Below are 17,160 nucleotides of genomic sequence, written 5' to 3'. Positions count from 1 at the left end.
ATCCCCCTCTGTGATATGGACACAATTCACTAGCCATTGTCATAAGAGTTCTTCCTAGTTGCCACCAGAAAATTACACATAAGGGGTGCTTGGGTTGCTCAGTCAGTTAAGTGTCTGACTCATGATTTCTGCTCAGGTCATGATCTCATGGTTTTTGGGGCTGAGCCCCACATGGGGCTCTGCGCTGACAGTGCAGAGCCTGCTTGGGATTCTCTCTCTCTCTCTCTCTCTCTCTCTCTCTGTCTCTCTCTCTGCCCTTCCTCCATTTATGGGCACACGTGCATGCATTCTTTCTCTCTCTCTCTCTCTCTCTCTCTCAAAATAAATTTTAAAAAAGAAGAAAATTACACATAAAACTATATAAAAATATTAGTAAATTTGAAACTGTACTGTGACATAGATATCTGTTGGAATAACGAAGGATATTCATGTAATAACAGATGTATGTGAATTTGGTGGAATAGAAATAGGAGATTGGGTAAAGGACATAGGTCTTCAGAGAATTGTAGATAGAGGATAATTGAAGAGGAGTTGTTCATCTCCTTATCACTATCCATGTCAACAATAATATTCCAGGTCTAATAGGTCAGATACTTTATAGAATACTAGCTATTCTAGCTAACAAAGTAACGCTCCACACTTCTTAAATGTGTCCTTTAAAAATAGACATGTTTCATGCCTTTAAATTTTTACTATTAGTATTTAAGTTTAATAATTTCATGCTTTCAAATTTTACTGTTAGTGATTAGGCTTCCCAAATATTTTGATACAAGTAAGGGGAATTTTATGACCATACATAATTCCACTAGAAACCAATTATTTTTGATAAGTTGGTTTATGAATAGTATAATATGTGGTTGTGTATTGAAATAAAATTTCTGTAAAGGTGAGAAAAAGATACAAAAGACTAAGGATTTAATCATATGCCAGCAAACATTTAAAGGCAGGACTGTTTAGAAAATGGCATGATTGATCAGGGTGCTGTAGTTATTTTACTATGCATTTTCTAACAGTTTAAGATATCTTAGAAACCTGCAGGATCCTCATAATTAAGAATAAATTAAGAATTCAGTTAAAATTTTGCCAATAAAGTATCTTCCTTGTAGTTTTTCTAAAATCAAAGCAATGAATTACCTATATTTTAATTTTACTTCTTTTAAAAACAAGAAAAAGTAAATGTACAACTACAGATAGCCTACCTTTTATATGTGACATCTTAGTGTGTGGTCTTCCTAGATTCTGCCATCCCAAGTCGTGGTTTGAGTAATGACCATGGTTTCGATCTCTGTGTCGAGTGCCATCCAGAGCTGGGATGTGAGGGGTTAAGATGCTCTCAGTGACAGGGATGCATATGCCTGGAGAGGGTAGGTAAGCAGTTAGACTTCTACAATTCTATAAAGTATGGCTCCTATCTAAGTATGATGCTGATATGAGGTATGAAGCTATATTCTGTCTCTCTCTCTCTCCTCTATTGAACCATTCATTTATTTACATAAAGATTAAATTGTATTATTTAATATGAAATAATATTAAATCGTTTGGTTTGAGCTAGGCTCCCTTCATTTGAATCTTGTCTCTCTCAAGACCAAATGACTGTGGGCAAAAATAGGAATTAAAACATTGCATTAAGTTATTGTGAGTATGTGTGACATGCTTACAATAGTGACTGAGCAAATATTAAATTAATATTAGCTATTAGTACTTTAAAAATGTCTGACCAGACATACACCTTCAGTATCCAGTTTCCTTTGTTCAATCAACAATACAATCCTAGTTTACATTGTAAACACCCTGAATGGTATGAGGCCTTTCTTCCCTTCACCTGCCCACAGTACTTCCAATAGGACTCTGTCCAGAGGTCAGGAGCAAGTATAGGAAAAGGAGTATGATCATATTGTTTCACATGATTAAGTTTATGTTTATGATCACTGGCTATAATTATTTAATGATTTTATCATGTACTGTCTGTGATTCTTTATTTCATCATTAATGCTGAATTATCTGCCTATAAATTCATGGAGATTGGGGGAAGTCATGCTTATGGAAAGGCTAGGGAATAGACTCCTGTGTTTCCTTTTGGAGGAACAAATCACTCCCTCCCCATAAGTGTGGTGCAGGGTGGAGCCTTTAAAAGAAGACACCTTGAATAGAAGAATTAAGGTATGACATGAATATGCAACTGGAAGAGGGACTCACCACTGTGTTGCTAAATCACAGCAGGTTCTTTGGTCTTTTGCATATATTCACTCGTGTTTAGTGGAATCGAATATCTAGCTATTTATATACAACACTTCAACATGGCAAATCCTAGATCACCATAAATTGTACAATATACAAAGTGATCAGAGTCCAGGAAAACTAGGATTTGGAAGGTAATCCAAGTAATTGTACACATATCTAAACCATGATCCAATCCCTGCCAGTTTTGAAAGACTCCTTACATTTCAGGGGCTGGCTAAGGAGAATTTGGTCTAATTTGCTAAGCAGCTCTCACATAAAAAGAAAGAGGCCTATCAACATCGAACTAGATCTTACCATTATTACAGCGGGTACCAGGACAACACATGCCATCTCTGTGGCAGCGCTTCTTTTTTCTTCGACACACCATGCAGGCCGATGATCCTTGGTGGGGACTATGGCAGTATCTCCCAATTTCACATTCCTTATCACTGCTACAAGGGTAGGCCTGTCATAAAGTAGAACAACAACACCAAATGCAAAGTAGATTAGATCTTGTAACACTTAAAAAAACTTACTGCAACAAATCATAATGGGAAATAAATCACAATACGTTTCTCATCAAAGGAAACATGCCATTGTAGTAATGTTCTGAGCATAGATCCTACATAGTGACACTTTTTTGAGAACCTTATAAATACTGATTGTTGATTGTAACAAAGATAATGTTGATGCTATTCATCTACTTTTGTTGACACAACTTTGGAACTGGAATTTAGATTTTGTGTTGATCAATGGAGCTTTTAAGGGTAACTTTGAGAGCTCAGAAATAGTTGTAATTGTTAAATTTTTAAAAACATTTATTTATGTTTTAGAAAGATAGAGCGTGAGCAGGGAATGGGCAGAGAGAGGGAGACACAGAATCTGAAGCAGGATCCAGGCTCTGAGGTGACAGCACAGAGACTGACTCTGGGCTGGAACTTAAAAAGGGTGAGATCACGACCTGAGCAGAAGTCGGATGCTCAACCGACTGAGCCACCCAGGCACCCCAGTTGTAATTGTTATACTGCCACTGATTTAAGGCATAAATAAAACAGTCAGCCTAGCTATGCTGTTTTTTATCCACGAAATTGGATGAGGGGGAGGTTAAAAAAAAAACAAAGGATTGTGCTAGAAGCTAAAACATATCTTCTGCCCAGTTATAGAACAAATATATTAAGAGGGACTCCCTACAATTCCTGCCTATGAGGACCATGGCAGAGAACCACTTCCAGAACTGTTTGAGGTTATGAGCTGCTTGGCACAAGGAAATCAAGGAGCAGGGTCCTCATTCTAAATGTGGTGATGAACAGCAGGGGAGTTCCAAATGGTCAGAGAAATAAATGCTCAACTCCAATTGCAGCATGTTCTCAGGAAACAAAAAGGCAGGCTCTTTACATACAAAAATAACCCTATGGGCTACTGCACCTTCAGTGCAGAAAGGACTCTGTTCCTACATTTCTCACCAAGGGAGGTACTTAAGCAGTGCCCCATATTATCTCCCAAAGTAAAAATATAATCTCCAGTTATGTATTCCTGGCCTCTTGGAAGTTTTTGGAACACTTAAAATGTCTCTGTTTGTAGAGACCGAGTTGAGAAACAGCATTGTCACACCACACATCAAACTCCCTCATATTTTGAAGCATGTTGACAGGGAGACTTATTTGTAAGTTGTTTTTCTTGTCTTTTTTGTAGTTCTTTTCTGTTTTCAGAGTCAGGCATGGTTATTTTGTTGTTGTTGTTGAAAAATATAAAAAGTAAAAAAGAAGCCATGTAGTTGTTTTTAAGCACACATAAATGGTACACATGTAAAACTATGGGTAAAATTTTTATGACTCTCAAATAAGTAGTGTGATTTGAGTGCTTTGCTTATGAAATGAGGTTTGATGACCCATGTCCGTGTGAATGGTCTATTTCTTTTCCCTTGTCTTTCTTTCTCCCTCTCTTATACTCTCTTTCTCCCCCTGCTCTTTTCCTGCTAAGTGTGGCTACAGTCAGTCCCCACGTATTTTCTGTTTAGATCTGATTCTCTTCATTTTGGCAGAGGAAATAAATGTGAAGCTGACATGAGAGTCTGAAAACTACATGTTCTATGGGAAAAATTATAACTTCAGCATTATTACAATTTACTGTTTACCCTCAAGAGAAAATAGAAAAATCATGAATTTTTTTTTTTTTTAACGTTTTATTTTTGAGACAGAGAGAGACAGAACATGAACAGGGGAGGGGCAGAGAGAGAGAGGGAGACACAGAATCGGAAGCAGGCTCCCGGCTCTGAGCCATCAACCCAGAGCCCGACGCGGGGCTCGAACTCACGGACCGTGAGATCGTGACCTGAGCTGAAGTCCGACGCTCAACCGACTGAGCCACCCAGACGCCCCAATGAATTTCAAGTTGAAACTGCTTTTGAAGGATTCAACAGTGGCCATGCTTGATGCCTACATTATAATTGGAGCCAGATAAAGCTATGAAGTGAATTTGCATATTGTTGTCCCATTCTGGATCTCCCTCATCAGGCTTAAGAGAGAATATGAATTAGGGTAAATTCAGAGTATTAGGCCATTTTTCAAAAATCCAAGACTGATGAAAACAAAACAAATGTCACTTCCCGCCTTGCCACACTCTCTCCCCGAAGCACTTTACTCCCTTCATATTTAAACCCATTAATTTTGATTGAAATACAATTCACATGTTTCTGATTCATTTACATTTATTTCATCAAATTGTTTTGCAAGAAACATTTGATGTCTTACAAGTTTTTTTTTCCCTTCCTCAAAAATAGGACATGTTCTTTCAATGGAAATAAACATGTGCCACCTAAAACATCACGTGAAATTTACAACACAAGCAACAAATCTTCAAGGGATTCTGAATATAGAATAATATTTGATTCAATTACTAAAAAAAAAAGTCTATATGGTAAAAAACAAGTTGTTTGCTAAAAGTAGCAGTTCATTTATGCAGAAAATTGTGGAAGGCACATCATTAACTTCCCATTCTCAGATGGTGGGAAATGGAAAATATTTGAAATGGAAAATATTTGATGCAGATGATATTGCAAAAAGTTAAATGTACAGTAGTCCTTTATTTGAATGGGGTCACAATAAAATTCTCACAAGTTTTTCAGAGGGAAACTCAGTTGTTCTAAGAGGTAAAATATACTGGAGGATGTGTAGTTTTATTATGCATGTATATTACACCTATATATATATTATATATAAGTTGGCTTTAAATAGAAATGACACAGGCAGAAAACTATGCGGAATTTTTTGTGATAAAAGATTATCATTAATGTGATGTTGCACTTGAAATGGAATCCCAGAACATAACATTAAGAGCAATTCTTTGACAATTAAAATAAAATTTTAGTAATTGAAATTCAAGGTTATACAGCTTCTAGTATGCTTATAAAACTGCTTGCTCCAATAAACAGCCTTCAAATATAAATGAAATAAAAGAAAATGATAAGACACATTGACTGAAGCAGGCTTTTGGGAAAGCAAATAATATGGGGGCATGCCTTACCTTCTGATATCAATGTCGCCCAGCCGAGATCTCCTCAGCCATATGGTTTCCTTTGGCATAACCATTAGCAATAAAACATAGAACAGGAGAAAATATGGATCTGAACCATTAATAGCAATTCTTGTATTTTCAGCCTCATGCATGATTTTTCAGTAAAGAGTTTGAAACAAGACTATTTTCATCTCAAGTGTGAGGGCTCTGCAGCTTGCTATTGTTTTTTCTCCACATATCCCCCTTTAACATGTCTGGAAACGGTATCCTTGTAGGCACGAGAGGAAGGGAGGTAGAATGAGGGAGAAAAAAAAGGGACGAAGGGAGAGAGGCGCACGGATAAAGTAGCTACAGAGGATCCTGAAGAAGTGAGGACTGTGGCAATTAATAGACCACTAAAGGGAATTACATACATTAGTGAAAGTGCCATTCAGATACTTTTCCATAGAAAAAAAATCTTTATTTTCCATTTACTTTGGACTCGGAAGGCTGTTCCTGTTTCCGTTTGTTGATGGTTTTATGACAAACAAAAAATGAATTTGAGTATCTTAGTCTAAGTTTCCATTTAACAAAAACAATAATATGCCTGCCTGTTACTTATTTTTATAAATTAACAAGAGGACTGATTTTTTTTACTCTATGGAAATTATTAATAGTGAATTTGTATGGCTCTTCATTTACTTGTCAAGCGAACGGTCTGAGGAACAGTGAAATTTGGTGGCATGATCATCCAGGAATACTTGCCTCCATGAAAAATCATTCCTGACTTAGTGTCAGTCACAATGAGGAGATAGATTCGTTTGAAATTCCTAATAATAGCAGGTGATAGGCCATAAATTAAGAATGTCTGAGAGCTGTCCATGATCAGGTCAAAAAGCAAAGAAGTTTTGCCCAACCCCCTTTCCAGGCTAAAAATAGAGTGTTTTCTAGTTATTATTACAGCCAGGACCTGAACTAAAACAGAGTGAACATGTTGGGCACGGCTTGAAAATCAAGTCCATCGAAAACGAGCATTTCTTTTTAGTATGAAGGATTTTTTTTTTTTTTTACATCCATTTACTCTGTGCGAATTTGGAATCATTATTTAAAATTTTAGCAATGAAGTCAAGAGAGCTTAAGTGATTTCTGCAAATAAGTCCTATGTGCTCCATAGCAGAGAATTCGGGGATTCGGGGCCTACCCTGGCTTTCAGGCCTCCCTACAAGGTGTCATGACTGAGAGCATTTACCAGTGACGGTTTAACGCACACACAGAGAAGGGGTTTTCAGTGCTGACCTGTGTGCCGAATTTAGAGATTAGAAAAATAAACTTGGCCCCTTCTCTCTCTAGAAGCCTCCAAATACCAACAGCATGTCCGGGTGCAGCTGTTGGAAAGACAGAATACTGGCGGACAGCACAGACAATGCCGTAAACAACATTTTCTCATTTCATTCCTTGACAACGGTTTTATGTCCACTTAAATTCAAGGTAATCAGAGTTACAAGTAAAAGCCCTTCATGTGATTAATGATAATTAAATAATATTCTAATGAACGAAATAAAACGAAATGTTAATGCATCTTATTTGAACTAATTGAGCCTGTTTTTTTTTTTCTTTCAATTATTCTCAGAACTGCGAGGAAAAAATACCTGTTAATTTGAGAGTAAGATTTAGGGTTGAATTTATTCTTAGTTTTCAACAGTTGTCCATCCCTTAAAACATGCAAATGCAACAATGACATCATCAAATCCCTACGAATAATGAAATGAGAAAAAGTATCTAGGTATCTCAGCAGCACTGGCTATTGAACAGACCTTTGGCCACAACTGAAACCTTAGTTTAACTCCCAAGTTTTCAAAATAATGACATTGTTCCTGTTTAATGATGGGTAGGAAAAAAAAGGAAGGGAGAAACATCACATAGTGTTCATGTGGGATGGCCACCCATCCGGATTCTTGCAAGACCGTCCCAGTTTTGTTGTTGTTGTTTTAATCGGGACAATCCTTTGTCCCCGCAAGCACTGTTTGTAACAATCGGAAGTTTTCTGGAGCCAGAAAAACATCATCAGCTGGGCGGGAAGAAGAAAGCCTGCAGGGGGATGACCCAGCTGTGGGAATGAAAAACATTTGGGGCGAGTGCATAGAAGGAGGTAGCAGCAAAGGGCTGGGGACTAGAAGGTCTGGGGTCTCAAAGGGAACTTAGCAGAAGGTTGGCAATTAACATTTGGGAAACCAGATCGGACTGGCTCCCCACCCCCAACTCAGTTCTTAGAGAAAAGATAATTTCCCTTGCCTAACATTCCATATGATAGCTCTCTGTTTCAATGAATATACAAGCTTTGCTACCGTTTAAGGTGGTAATTTCAAAATCAAACCTTAAAATTGCAGCTTCGGGAGATGCAGGGACATAGAACTCAAGCTGGCTAATGTGCACTCGCATGGTGCATGCCAAAGGCAGTGCAATCGGATCTTTTCCTTTGTCCACAATTACCTCTAGGGGATAAGGGTGTATCTTTGAGGATTCCTGAACATAAGGCCAGGAGGATTGAGCTATATTAAATTGGAGGGGAAAAGTTCAGAAATTTCATGATGTTCTGGATGTGTGCCATAGGTTCATTAAGGCAGCTGTTTGGGTATTCATTCAATATTCAATAGTTGTTTGTTTAGCATTTATTTATTGAACACCAGCTACAATCCAGACACAACTAGTTCTGTGATCTACAAATGTTCTGCCTGCACTATCCATAAGATAATTTTGAAAACTATGTATCCTCTCACATGCGTAACATGTAAAATTTTTCAGCACAAGTTTAGCTAGCTTTATTAATATGACATATAATGCTAAATATTTTATAAGATGAAATTCACAGTAATGGTTAGTTTTAGAAAACATTCAGTTAAATTTTGAAATATACAAGTCATCACCACTATTTTGGATGTTCTGTATCCATAATTTTCCAACCACGGTGAAGCTTCACTTTTAAAGAATTAATGACAAGACAAGGAGAGATGTGTTTAGGATGCCTAATCAACCACTAAGAACATCATTGTTAAGCCAATACTCCAAATTCTACTTTCATCTGTCATCCATAAAAGGTTTTATACTGCTGGTTAATGCAGTATATCAAGATTTGGAATGCATGACGATTTTGCCTTTCTTTCCACATAAAATGGCAAAAGACTTATTGTAAACACAGGCACATTCCCAGACAATTGTAAGGAAAAAAAAATCATGCAAGTTAAGGATATGGAAATCAATTCCCTTAAAACAATTCATGCTGTGCACACTGCATGGGTACCTCTTCCACATATTCATTTTAAGGCTGGGATTGTTAGATATTTGGTTTTGACATAGAAGTGCAGAGCTGAGAGACTTCTGCTAATGCCTCCTGGATTATAAATTAGGAATGATGGATTTCTGCCAGTGGTCCATTAACTTCCCCAATATGTTCAGAAAAATCTCACTTAAATCCTAAGAAACAATAATTCTATGAAATCAAGGCAAAGTCCTCTCTAAGTTGGGTTGCTCCACCCTGTTCTCTGTATATCATTAAGCAGAGGAGATAGCAGGGAGTTCTCTACTTGGAACACAGACCACATGTTCAACTGTAACATGTTCATTGCTACTATTGATCAGGAGACAGGTGGGGAAAGCTAACCCTTTCCATAAGGTCTCAGCACTTAGAGAAATCTAAACCTCGTAGTCTACCTGATTTTCCTTTTGCCTGTTTTTGACCCACTTTCCTCTCATTTGGAACAGATAGGACGAAAACACTTGCATGCTCAGAAAGCAGCATCTCAGGAGTGCTTTTGCAGCAATGGTTGGAGCCCTTTATACTCCTTATATCATTATAAAGCCCTTTGTAGTTCTGTGATTGGTGGAGTATAATTGTTCTAACCAAAACAGAGGAAGAAACTACACAATTTCAAGTTTTCTTCCAAATCCAGGATTGAAGGCCTACAATATAAAATTTTCCATGTAGCCTCACACATTTTTCTGACCTCATGATCTTCAGAAAGGTAACATGGTAGGAAGAATTTTGGGGTCCTACTACAGTTTGAATTATGCCCCCACGATTGATTGTTATAAATTACTTAACTGAGAACAGTCTCAGTTCTCTCCTTGATAAGGCAGATAGCATTTCTACCTTCAGCAGCATTTCCCTACTTACCAAATCTTTAAAATCTCACAGGGTTTCTTTAAAAATAAATTGTTCACAGACTCCTCATAGAGATTCTAATTTTGTGAATTGGATACGGTCCAGGAGCCTGTATCATTAATAAATTCTGTCCTGGTAATCATAGATACAGTAAGATAGGGAAGCATTTCTCTATAGACTTGTTACAAAGATTAAGGATGCTTCTTGCATATATATCATGGAGAAAATGCCTGGTCTCTATGAGATATGGACTCAATATTATCTCTGATAGACAGGGGTCTAAGCGGGGAATTGGTTCCCCGACATCACCATGAGTCCAAGTAAGAGATTCGCCGACAACAGCTACTTCCAGGCAGGTTCACCTTTACTCCTACTGCTGAGCCACTGTGCTTCGGGGTAGGCTTGAGAATTTCGGAGACTACATGAAAAAATAAAGTAACACATAACAAACATACCAGTGCACTTGGGGAGATACACAGTGTAGACTCAGAGCTATCAACACACCCGTTGTAGCTGGACTGTTTCATATCCTCATGTGGTGTGCACCTGTGTCTTGTTGGCAAGACACAGCTTTGCAGTTTTCTTTGGATCTCGTATCCCGTGGGTCTTTACAAAACAACTACTTTTTCTCCCCGTATCAAGTATGATAAATAGATGGATGTGTGTTCTCATTATTTCCTATTTCTGGTAGGGCATCAAATTTCCCTGTCCAGTGAAAAATCACATTCAAACTTCAAATATTGAAGTCCAGGTAGGTATGAAAACTTAACATACTTTCTTTAGGATTATAGAGTAAGTAAATGTTGGTAAATATTTCTGAGCCTGAATGTAAACGCTTGTGAATTTTAAATATTATATGGGGGTGCCTGGGTGGCTCAGTCGGTTGAGGGTCCGACTTCGGCTCAGGTCATGATCTCATGGCCCGTGAGTTTGAGCCCTGCGTCCGGCTCTGTGCTGACAGCTCAGAGCCTGGAGCCTGCTTTGGATTCTGTGTCTCCCTCTCTCTCTGCCCCTAACCCACTTGCATTCTGTCTCTGTCTCTCTCAAAAATAAATAAATATTAAAAAAATATTTAAATGTTACATTAGTTGGAGACATTTTTCATTTCTAAAATCATGGTTTATGAATGACGATAAAGAAATCCAGTGAAGATATATATTAATCTGTGTATACAGGTTTCTGTGTGTGCATAAGTTATTAATTGTATTTTTTCAGGAAGTACATCCAAGAAAAGTATAGCAGAATTTACCCATGGAAGGTTGGACAGAATTACTGAGAACTGAGAAGAGGAAAATTTTAGTTTCCATGTAAAGTCTTTTAAAAATTTTCTAATTTGCACGTGGTGTATTATCTATTAAAATTAATACAATTTTTAAAGGAACTAATTTTAAGAGCTTCAATGTGAGGTTTCTTTTTCCTTGCTAATTTATGCCTCCTAGCTCTTGTATTGGGAAGTCTTGGAAGAGCTTGGGTTTCCTAGAGTCAGGATTTCTTGCAAGAGTATCAAGAATCCAAGCTGAAGTTTCTTGATTAAAATTTTTCTGTTTTTATTGATGTGACCTTATTAGCAGAGTCAGATCATTAATACATTTAGATTATATACACATACAAATAATCCATCGTCCCAACAATTCCTTGAGGTGATGTTTATAGTATTGTTCATTTACTATAGAACATGCAAACTTTACATTTCTCTGGTATCATTTCTCTTCCCCGCAGTCTATTCTGATTATGAGGAAACAGTTGATGAAAGCCAATAGAACTGAAAAGTTTGTTCTTTTACAGCTGGGAAGATGGGAAAAACATCACAGCATATAATCCTCAATATTTGTTTGCAGTGAAAAGACCCAATTTCTATGTAAGAGCCACTTTAGGCTCTGTATAAATATTGATTGAAAATACAAAATATTACCATTCAAATTTAGAGTCATGAGCAAGAAGGCAGGCCTGCGTTCTATCCCTCCAGGTGTGCTGGGAGGAGAAGCAATGACTTGCGAAGAAACAGGGCCCCATGTGATTCCCCAAATGGTTGGAGCAAGGGGTTTACTTAATTGTTACAGACACAAAGATTGAATTGACTAAAAACCTTTGAATTAAAAAAGTAGGATGCAGAGGTGGTTGACAATTCTAACAAGAATTCTGCCGAAATAACTCCTCTATTTCTACCTCTGCCATTTGGAAGAAAATAAAAAGTAAGTGTTTGAAGAATCCTGGACTAGAATCATTACGACATTACACACTACTGACATACGGAGGGACTAAAGTTCAAGTTACATGTGCAGCAGGGGGACGGACTTTAACTGCTGGGCTTTGGATAAGCCAACATGTCTGTTACTGAAGTGAAAGGAATAGAAGTCATTTAATCTATTATTTTGCCATCCTTATTCTTTCCTATTTCCCAGCTTGCCTCCTTCCCTAGCCACCCAAGCCAATATTTATATAGCCTGTAAAACAGGTTAGGAATCTGTGCCCCATACCCCAGCTTCATTTTTATTTTTATGGAATGTTCAGTTGATGGGAGAGTTCTCACACAGAAATTCATGCAAGGAGCACTCAAAATACACTCATACTGTCATTTCTGGGTTCCAAAGATCAGGACAAACTATATTGAAGACAGTTTGAACTCATTCTCAGAGTCTCTGATGTAACAAAAGGGTTAAAGCATCAGGGTAGAATAGTTGCCTGACTTCCTAAAGGATGAAATTACAATAGCTAAGGCTACTCATTTATTTCAGACATTTGCAAGATGATTGGGTTCAAAAGCCCCAGCTTGGAGAGTGTTTTTGTTTTTAGTGTCTGATAATAGCAATTATATGACCACATGTTGTTTATTAAAATAGAATAATTTTCCAAAAAACAATCGATATCTTGATACACACGTGGTCTTACTTACCAGCCTTTCTACTCCCCTGAACCAATTTAAATTCTTATTGTGTGGAAGAAAGAAGAGGACAGCAAGGACAGCTGGTCAGCAAGGACAAAGCAAACTTATGTCGAGCAAACAGCATGGCATAAAGACATCACTCATTGACTTACAATCTATTTTTATCAAAAAATTCTATTTAAATGCTTTGTTAGAAGATTGGAAAAGGAGTAGATTATAAGCCAAAGGACAGATTCTTTGGTTTGTGTGACCCTCCTGTTCAAATCTCAGCCTCAGAAATTTGGTACATCTTGTGATGAAATACTCAATGTGTTAGTAATCCCAAAGAAAACACATTGAAGACGTTGGTCCCCCACGCCACCCACATCCCATTCATCTGCTTTGGTGTGGCAACCAGCACATTCTCAATAGTGCAAGGGAGGTCAGATGATTTGTTACTAGATGAAACAAATGAAATCATGTCTCTGGGCTTAAGTCACTTCCCCTCCATCCCTTGGTCCTTCCAGCCTGTGCAAAGAGTATGCTCCTCTGTATTTCTGCTGCTTCCTTTGTTGGTCTTTGTTCATTACTAGAATCACAGATGTACTGGCATTGGACTCTTTTTAACACCTCTGAGTCTGGCTTCACATTCCAGCAGACTTGTAGAAAATATGGGGCATTAAAGTGTGAGATGGGGAGGGAGGGTGGGAAAGAGAAGTGGAATGCAACTAGGAAAACAAGGACCCTCCACCCCACCTGCCCTGAGGTCTGGAGTAGAGCTGTCCTTCCTCAGACAACCCCACTGCTATGTTGGTTAGTCAAAAGTCTAGGCAAACAAATCAAATGAAATTCATTAGCCAAATGGCTAATAGAGTTTTTGTATAACTTTGCTAGGAAATGCTATCTGAAATCTGTCCTGTTTGGTTTTGTTTGTTTTAACTTAAGACAGCTGTGTCACAGTAAAGATGACCAGAACACATTTTTGTTCTCAGCATTACACATGATCCCAATCTACCTCCCCAGCATTTGCATTACACATGCCAGTTCTTTGGGGCTACTTGCACATCCTTTAGCCACACTCCCTCATGACTAGGCATTTGTACATATTCTTCTACCAAGAATACCATTCCTCCATTTACTTCCTCATCAGGATAAGTCCAACTCACCATTCAGAGATTATATCAAGTGACTTTATTTGAGGGAACCTTCTGGGTTGGCTCCTCACGTCCAGCTGATTTGGACGTCCCATGTCACCTGCACCCTGTTAATACTTCATGCTTATTTGTTCCATGATATAGAGTGTGCTGTCTTAAAGTCTTCCTCTGCCTTCTTTATACTTTTTGATTACAGAAACCATTTTTCATCTCTGTATCCCCAGTGGTCACATCATGCCTGGAATAACAGCATTCCACATTTTTCCAGTAATGAATTAATGAATGAAGTTTTGTCGTAACAGTGTCTGCAAATCTGTACAATGAATTGACAAAATTGCTCACATAAGTACCCATGAGAAGATGGTAAAACAAAAAAGAAATGAAAGAAAGAAAAGAAAAGAAAAAGAACTTAGAAATTAAACGTGATTTTTTATATATTTTGAAATAGATTTTTAAAACTTAGCTAAGTTCTACATAAATCAATAAAACCTACAACTATATAGCTAAGGACATCTTATATGTTTAAGAAGAAAGGAGATTGGTTGGTGAGTAATTTTTCAACCAGCAACTTGGCTTCAAGAGTTTCATTTTGAGCCTCAGATTCACATTTTCAAGTACTCTCATCAATTCCTTTTGCATTACATTCCTATAGTTGATGATATTTTTCACATGTAAATTACCTAAAGTGAAAAGTAGGCTCTTTCATTTCTAAGTGGTATCAATGTCTCTGCCAGAGCAATAATGCCATCCTAGAGGCCATTCACAGCAATGACTCTGGATTTCACCTCTTCCCTAACTGTCCTCAGGGAATTGTTGAAGCCTATCGGTGGATTAGAAACTATGACTCTAAGTACTTCTGAGGATCATACGAAGCTGGTGACACTCCACCCTACACACTTTATTCTAACTTTTCTTTGCCTTTATCTCTCAATATTTTTCTCACTGGTGGATCATACCTGATAGTGTTCCTAGTTAACCACCACACTATGGTATTATTGCAAAGATGCAAGAAGGTGAGTGAGTAGTTCATGATGGCTTCCTTTAAACGTCTTGGAGGAACATAGATGGAATGCTAAGGGGATTCAGTTTCCTGGTACACCTTAGTCACAGAAAAATAGCAACCAGTACCTAACAACTGAAGTGATTTTTTTTCCAAATGTGTGTCTCATGGAATGCCACATCAATGCATTTAGGGGCTTCTGACTTGTTTATGATCCTAATGAAATTGAGCTAAACAAGGTTCTCACCAGCCATGTTAAATTAGTTAAATATCATTGGAATGTCCATTTTTATAAGAAAATGTGGACAGTGCTTCTAGATTTTGAACCAAATTTATTTCAAATCCTATCTATATTTCTGTATAAACCAATTCAACTCTTCTCATTATGCCCACACATCAGAATTTTGGAGACACCCATATACTTTTCAGACCCATCTCCCAAGTTTAAAAACTTAAAGAAATTTACAAAGGACTTTATTCAGCCTAAGATAGGTTCATATTTGTATTCGTAGAACAATGAGATGGGCCTATAGCCTGGGCAAAGAGGCAAGAAATAAGACCTCTACCTTCTAGGTCAATTTTTTTTAAGTTAGATGTTTGCTACGTGTTTTGAGTCCAGGCAGGGATGTCACTGTGTGTTTGAAAAAGGTCTCTATAAGACTCCTGTACAGTTTAGCTTCACAGTCTAGAGACTAGAGTGATTGGATCCCCTTGTTCTGTATGAAGAGGACACAGCTACACCTGGGCACAGCAGGTATCAGACAGGATGGATTACGGTCTGACTCTAACATTTCCTGGGTTTAAATGAGATCACCAGAACTTCATTCACACATGCAAGTCAAGTTGTTTCCACATTAACATTGGATGAAGTGATTTTTATTACCAAACCCAGCACTAGCCAGGCTCTTTTTTGAGGATAGATCAAAAGCACAAGGATCTGGTCATGTGCTGCTTTTCATCTCCCTTCCTTGAGCACAGCTCTGCCTAATACACACTGATCAAATTCTGCCTGGGATTTTAAACAGGATGGTCTGGAAAAGCCAAGAATAAGCTCTTGAAATAAGACTGCTCATCCCATAGTAATGAGAATTGGAGCTGTACTTGTGCAAATGGAACATTGAAAACTGTTTACAACTTGAAAATGATGATTCCAAGAAACATTAGAATACCTTTCTTATAGAGAGACATTAAATAACTAACAGCAAATCTGCTAAGAAGTCCAGTTCTGCTTTCTGGGAACGTTCCAAAAAGAAATCACAGAGCTTCAAAACACAGCTTCACAGAATGAATCCGTTAAAAGAGTAATCAGCCAGTTACTGATTATATAATAATAATTAATATTAATATTTAACACTAACTGTACTTGGAGCTGTCTGTCTTCAAAGTAGGAAACTCCTTAAGTATTAACAAATTAACTCCCTCTGTCACAACTGCCAACATATGTTTACACAGCTCTAGGGAGACTTTTATTTAACATCCATGCGTTCTCATCTGGTAATATCTGCAGGGGGATCTTTCCACTGATAGATAAACATATATGGATGTACAGAGATGGGATAATAATACACACCCATGTCCTGCTGTCTGGCTGGCTTGCTGCTGAGTCCTCAACCAATACCCAATCAAAAGCAAAAATGTGTTTCCAGTGATAGAGCAGTATGGTTTTCATTGAGGACAGACTTTGCCGAAAATAATACAAAAATTGTCTGGGAATTTGGGTGCATAACCTGGGTGTGGTGAGGATAAGCTTTTCACATTTCTCACTAGAGTTCAGTAACTCTCCACATAACCTCAGCCGAGCCGTGGATCCTTAAATTCACCATCTCACCAGCCAAAAGGACTCCTCCTGCTAACAGATGCCACAGTTGCTATAGCTTCTCTACAAAATGCACACATTTTCATGAGACCCTGAAAATAACAGGCTCATGGAAACTACAGATATTTTGCAGATGTGCCTTTTACAAAAATGATTTCACAATTTGCCTAGGTACTTTATCGATATGTCACTTTACAAACCAACGAAGACCAAAGGCTGGTCTTCATTACAGATTGCAAATTTTGATGGTAATCACTTCCGCTTGGTAATTTCCAAAATTGTAAGCATTCAAGAATTCTACATACTGGATAGTTAATGATTTTAAGGAAGTGTTGTTAACCCTTAGTTTTAATAACAGTATTGCACTTATTTTTAAAAAGTTCTTTTCTCTTAAAGAAAACTGAAATATTTGTGGACCAAATAATCTGGATGTATAGGATTTATTTTAAATTGTGC

General features: G+C 37.7%; 1 protein-coding gene across 1 annotated transcript in view; it reads right to left on the bottom strand.

Annotated features, from left to right (window-relative positions):
- DKK2 (dickkopf WNT signaling pathway inhibitor 2) overlaps positions 1-17,160 on the bottom strand; it is a 102,755-nt gene that overhangs the window by 3,600 nt on the left and 81,995 nt on the right. The window contains exons 2-3 of the mRNA XM_045471142.1: positions 2,536-2,686; positions 1,200-1,355 (exon numbers count right to left, since the gene is read on the bottom strand). Of these exons, the coding sequence (XP_045327098.1) occupies positions 1,200-1,355; positions 2,536-2,686 (307 nt within the window). The remainder of the gene's footprint in view (positions 1-1,199; positions 1,356-2,535; positions 2,687-17,160) is intronic.

The sequence above is a fragment of the Leopardus geoffroyi genome, chromosome B1, assembly GCF_018350155.1.
Source record: "Leopardus geoffroyi isolate Oge1 chromosome B1, O.geoffroyi_Oge1_pat1.0, whole genome shotgun sequence".
NCBI lineage: Eukaryota > Metazoa > Chordata > Mammalia > Carnivora > Felidae > Leopardus > Leopardus geoffroyi.
The sequence above is the reverse complement of the archived record's forward strand: the minus strand, read 5'-3'. Positions and strand labels throughout refer to the sequence as shown.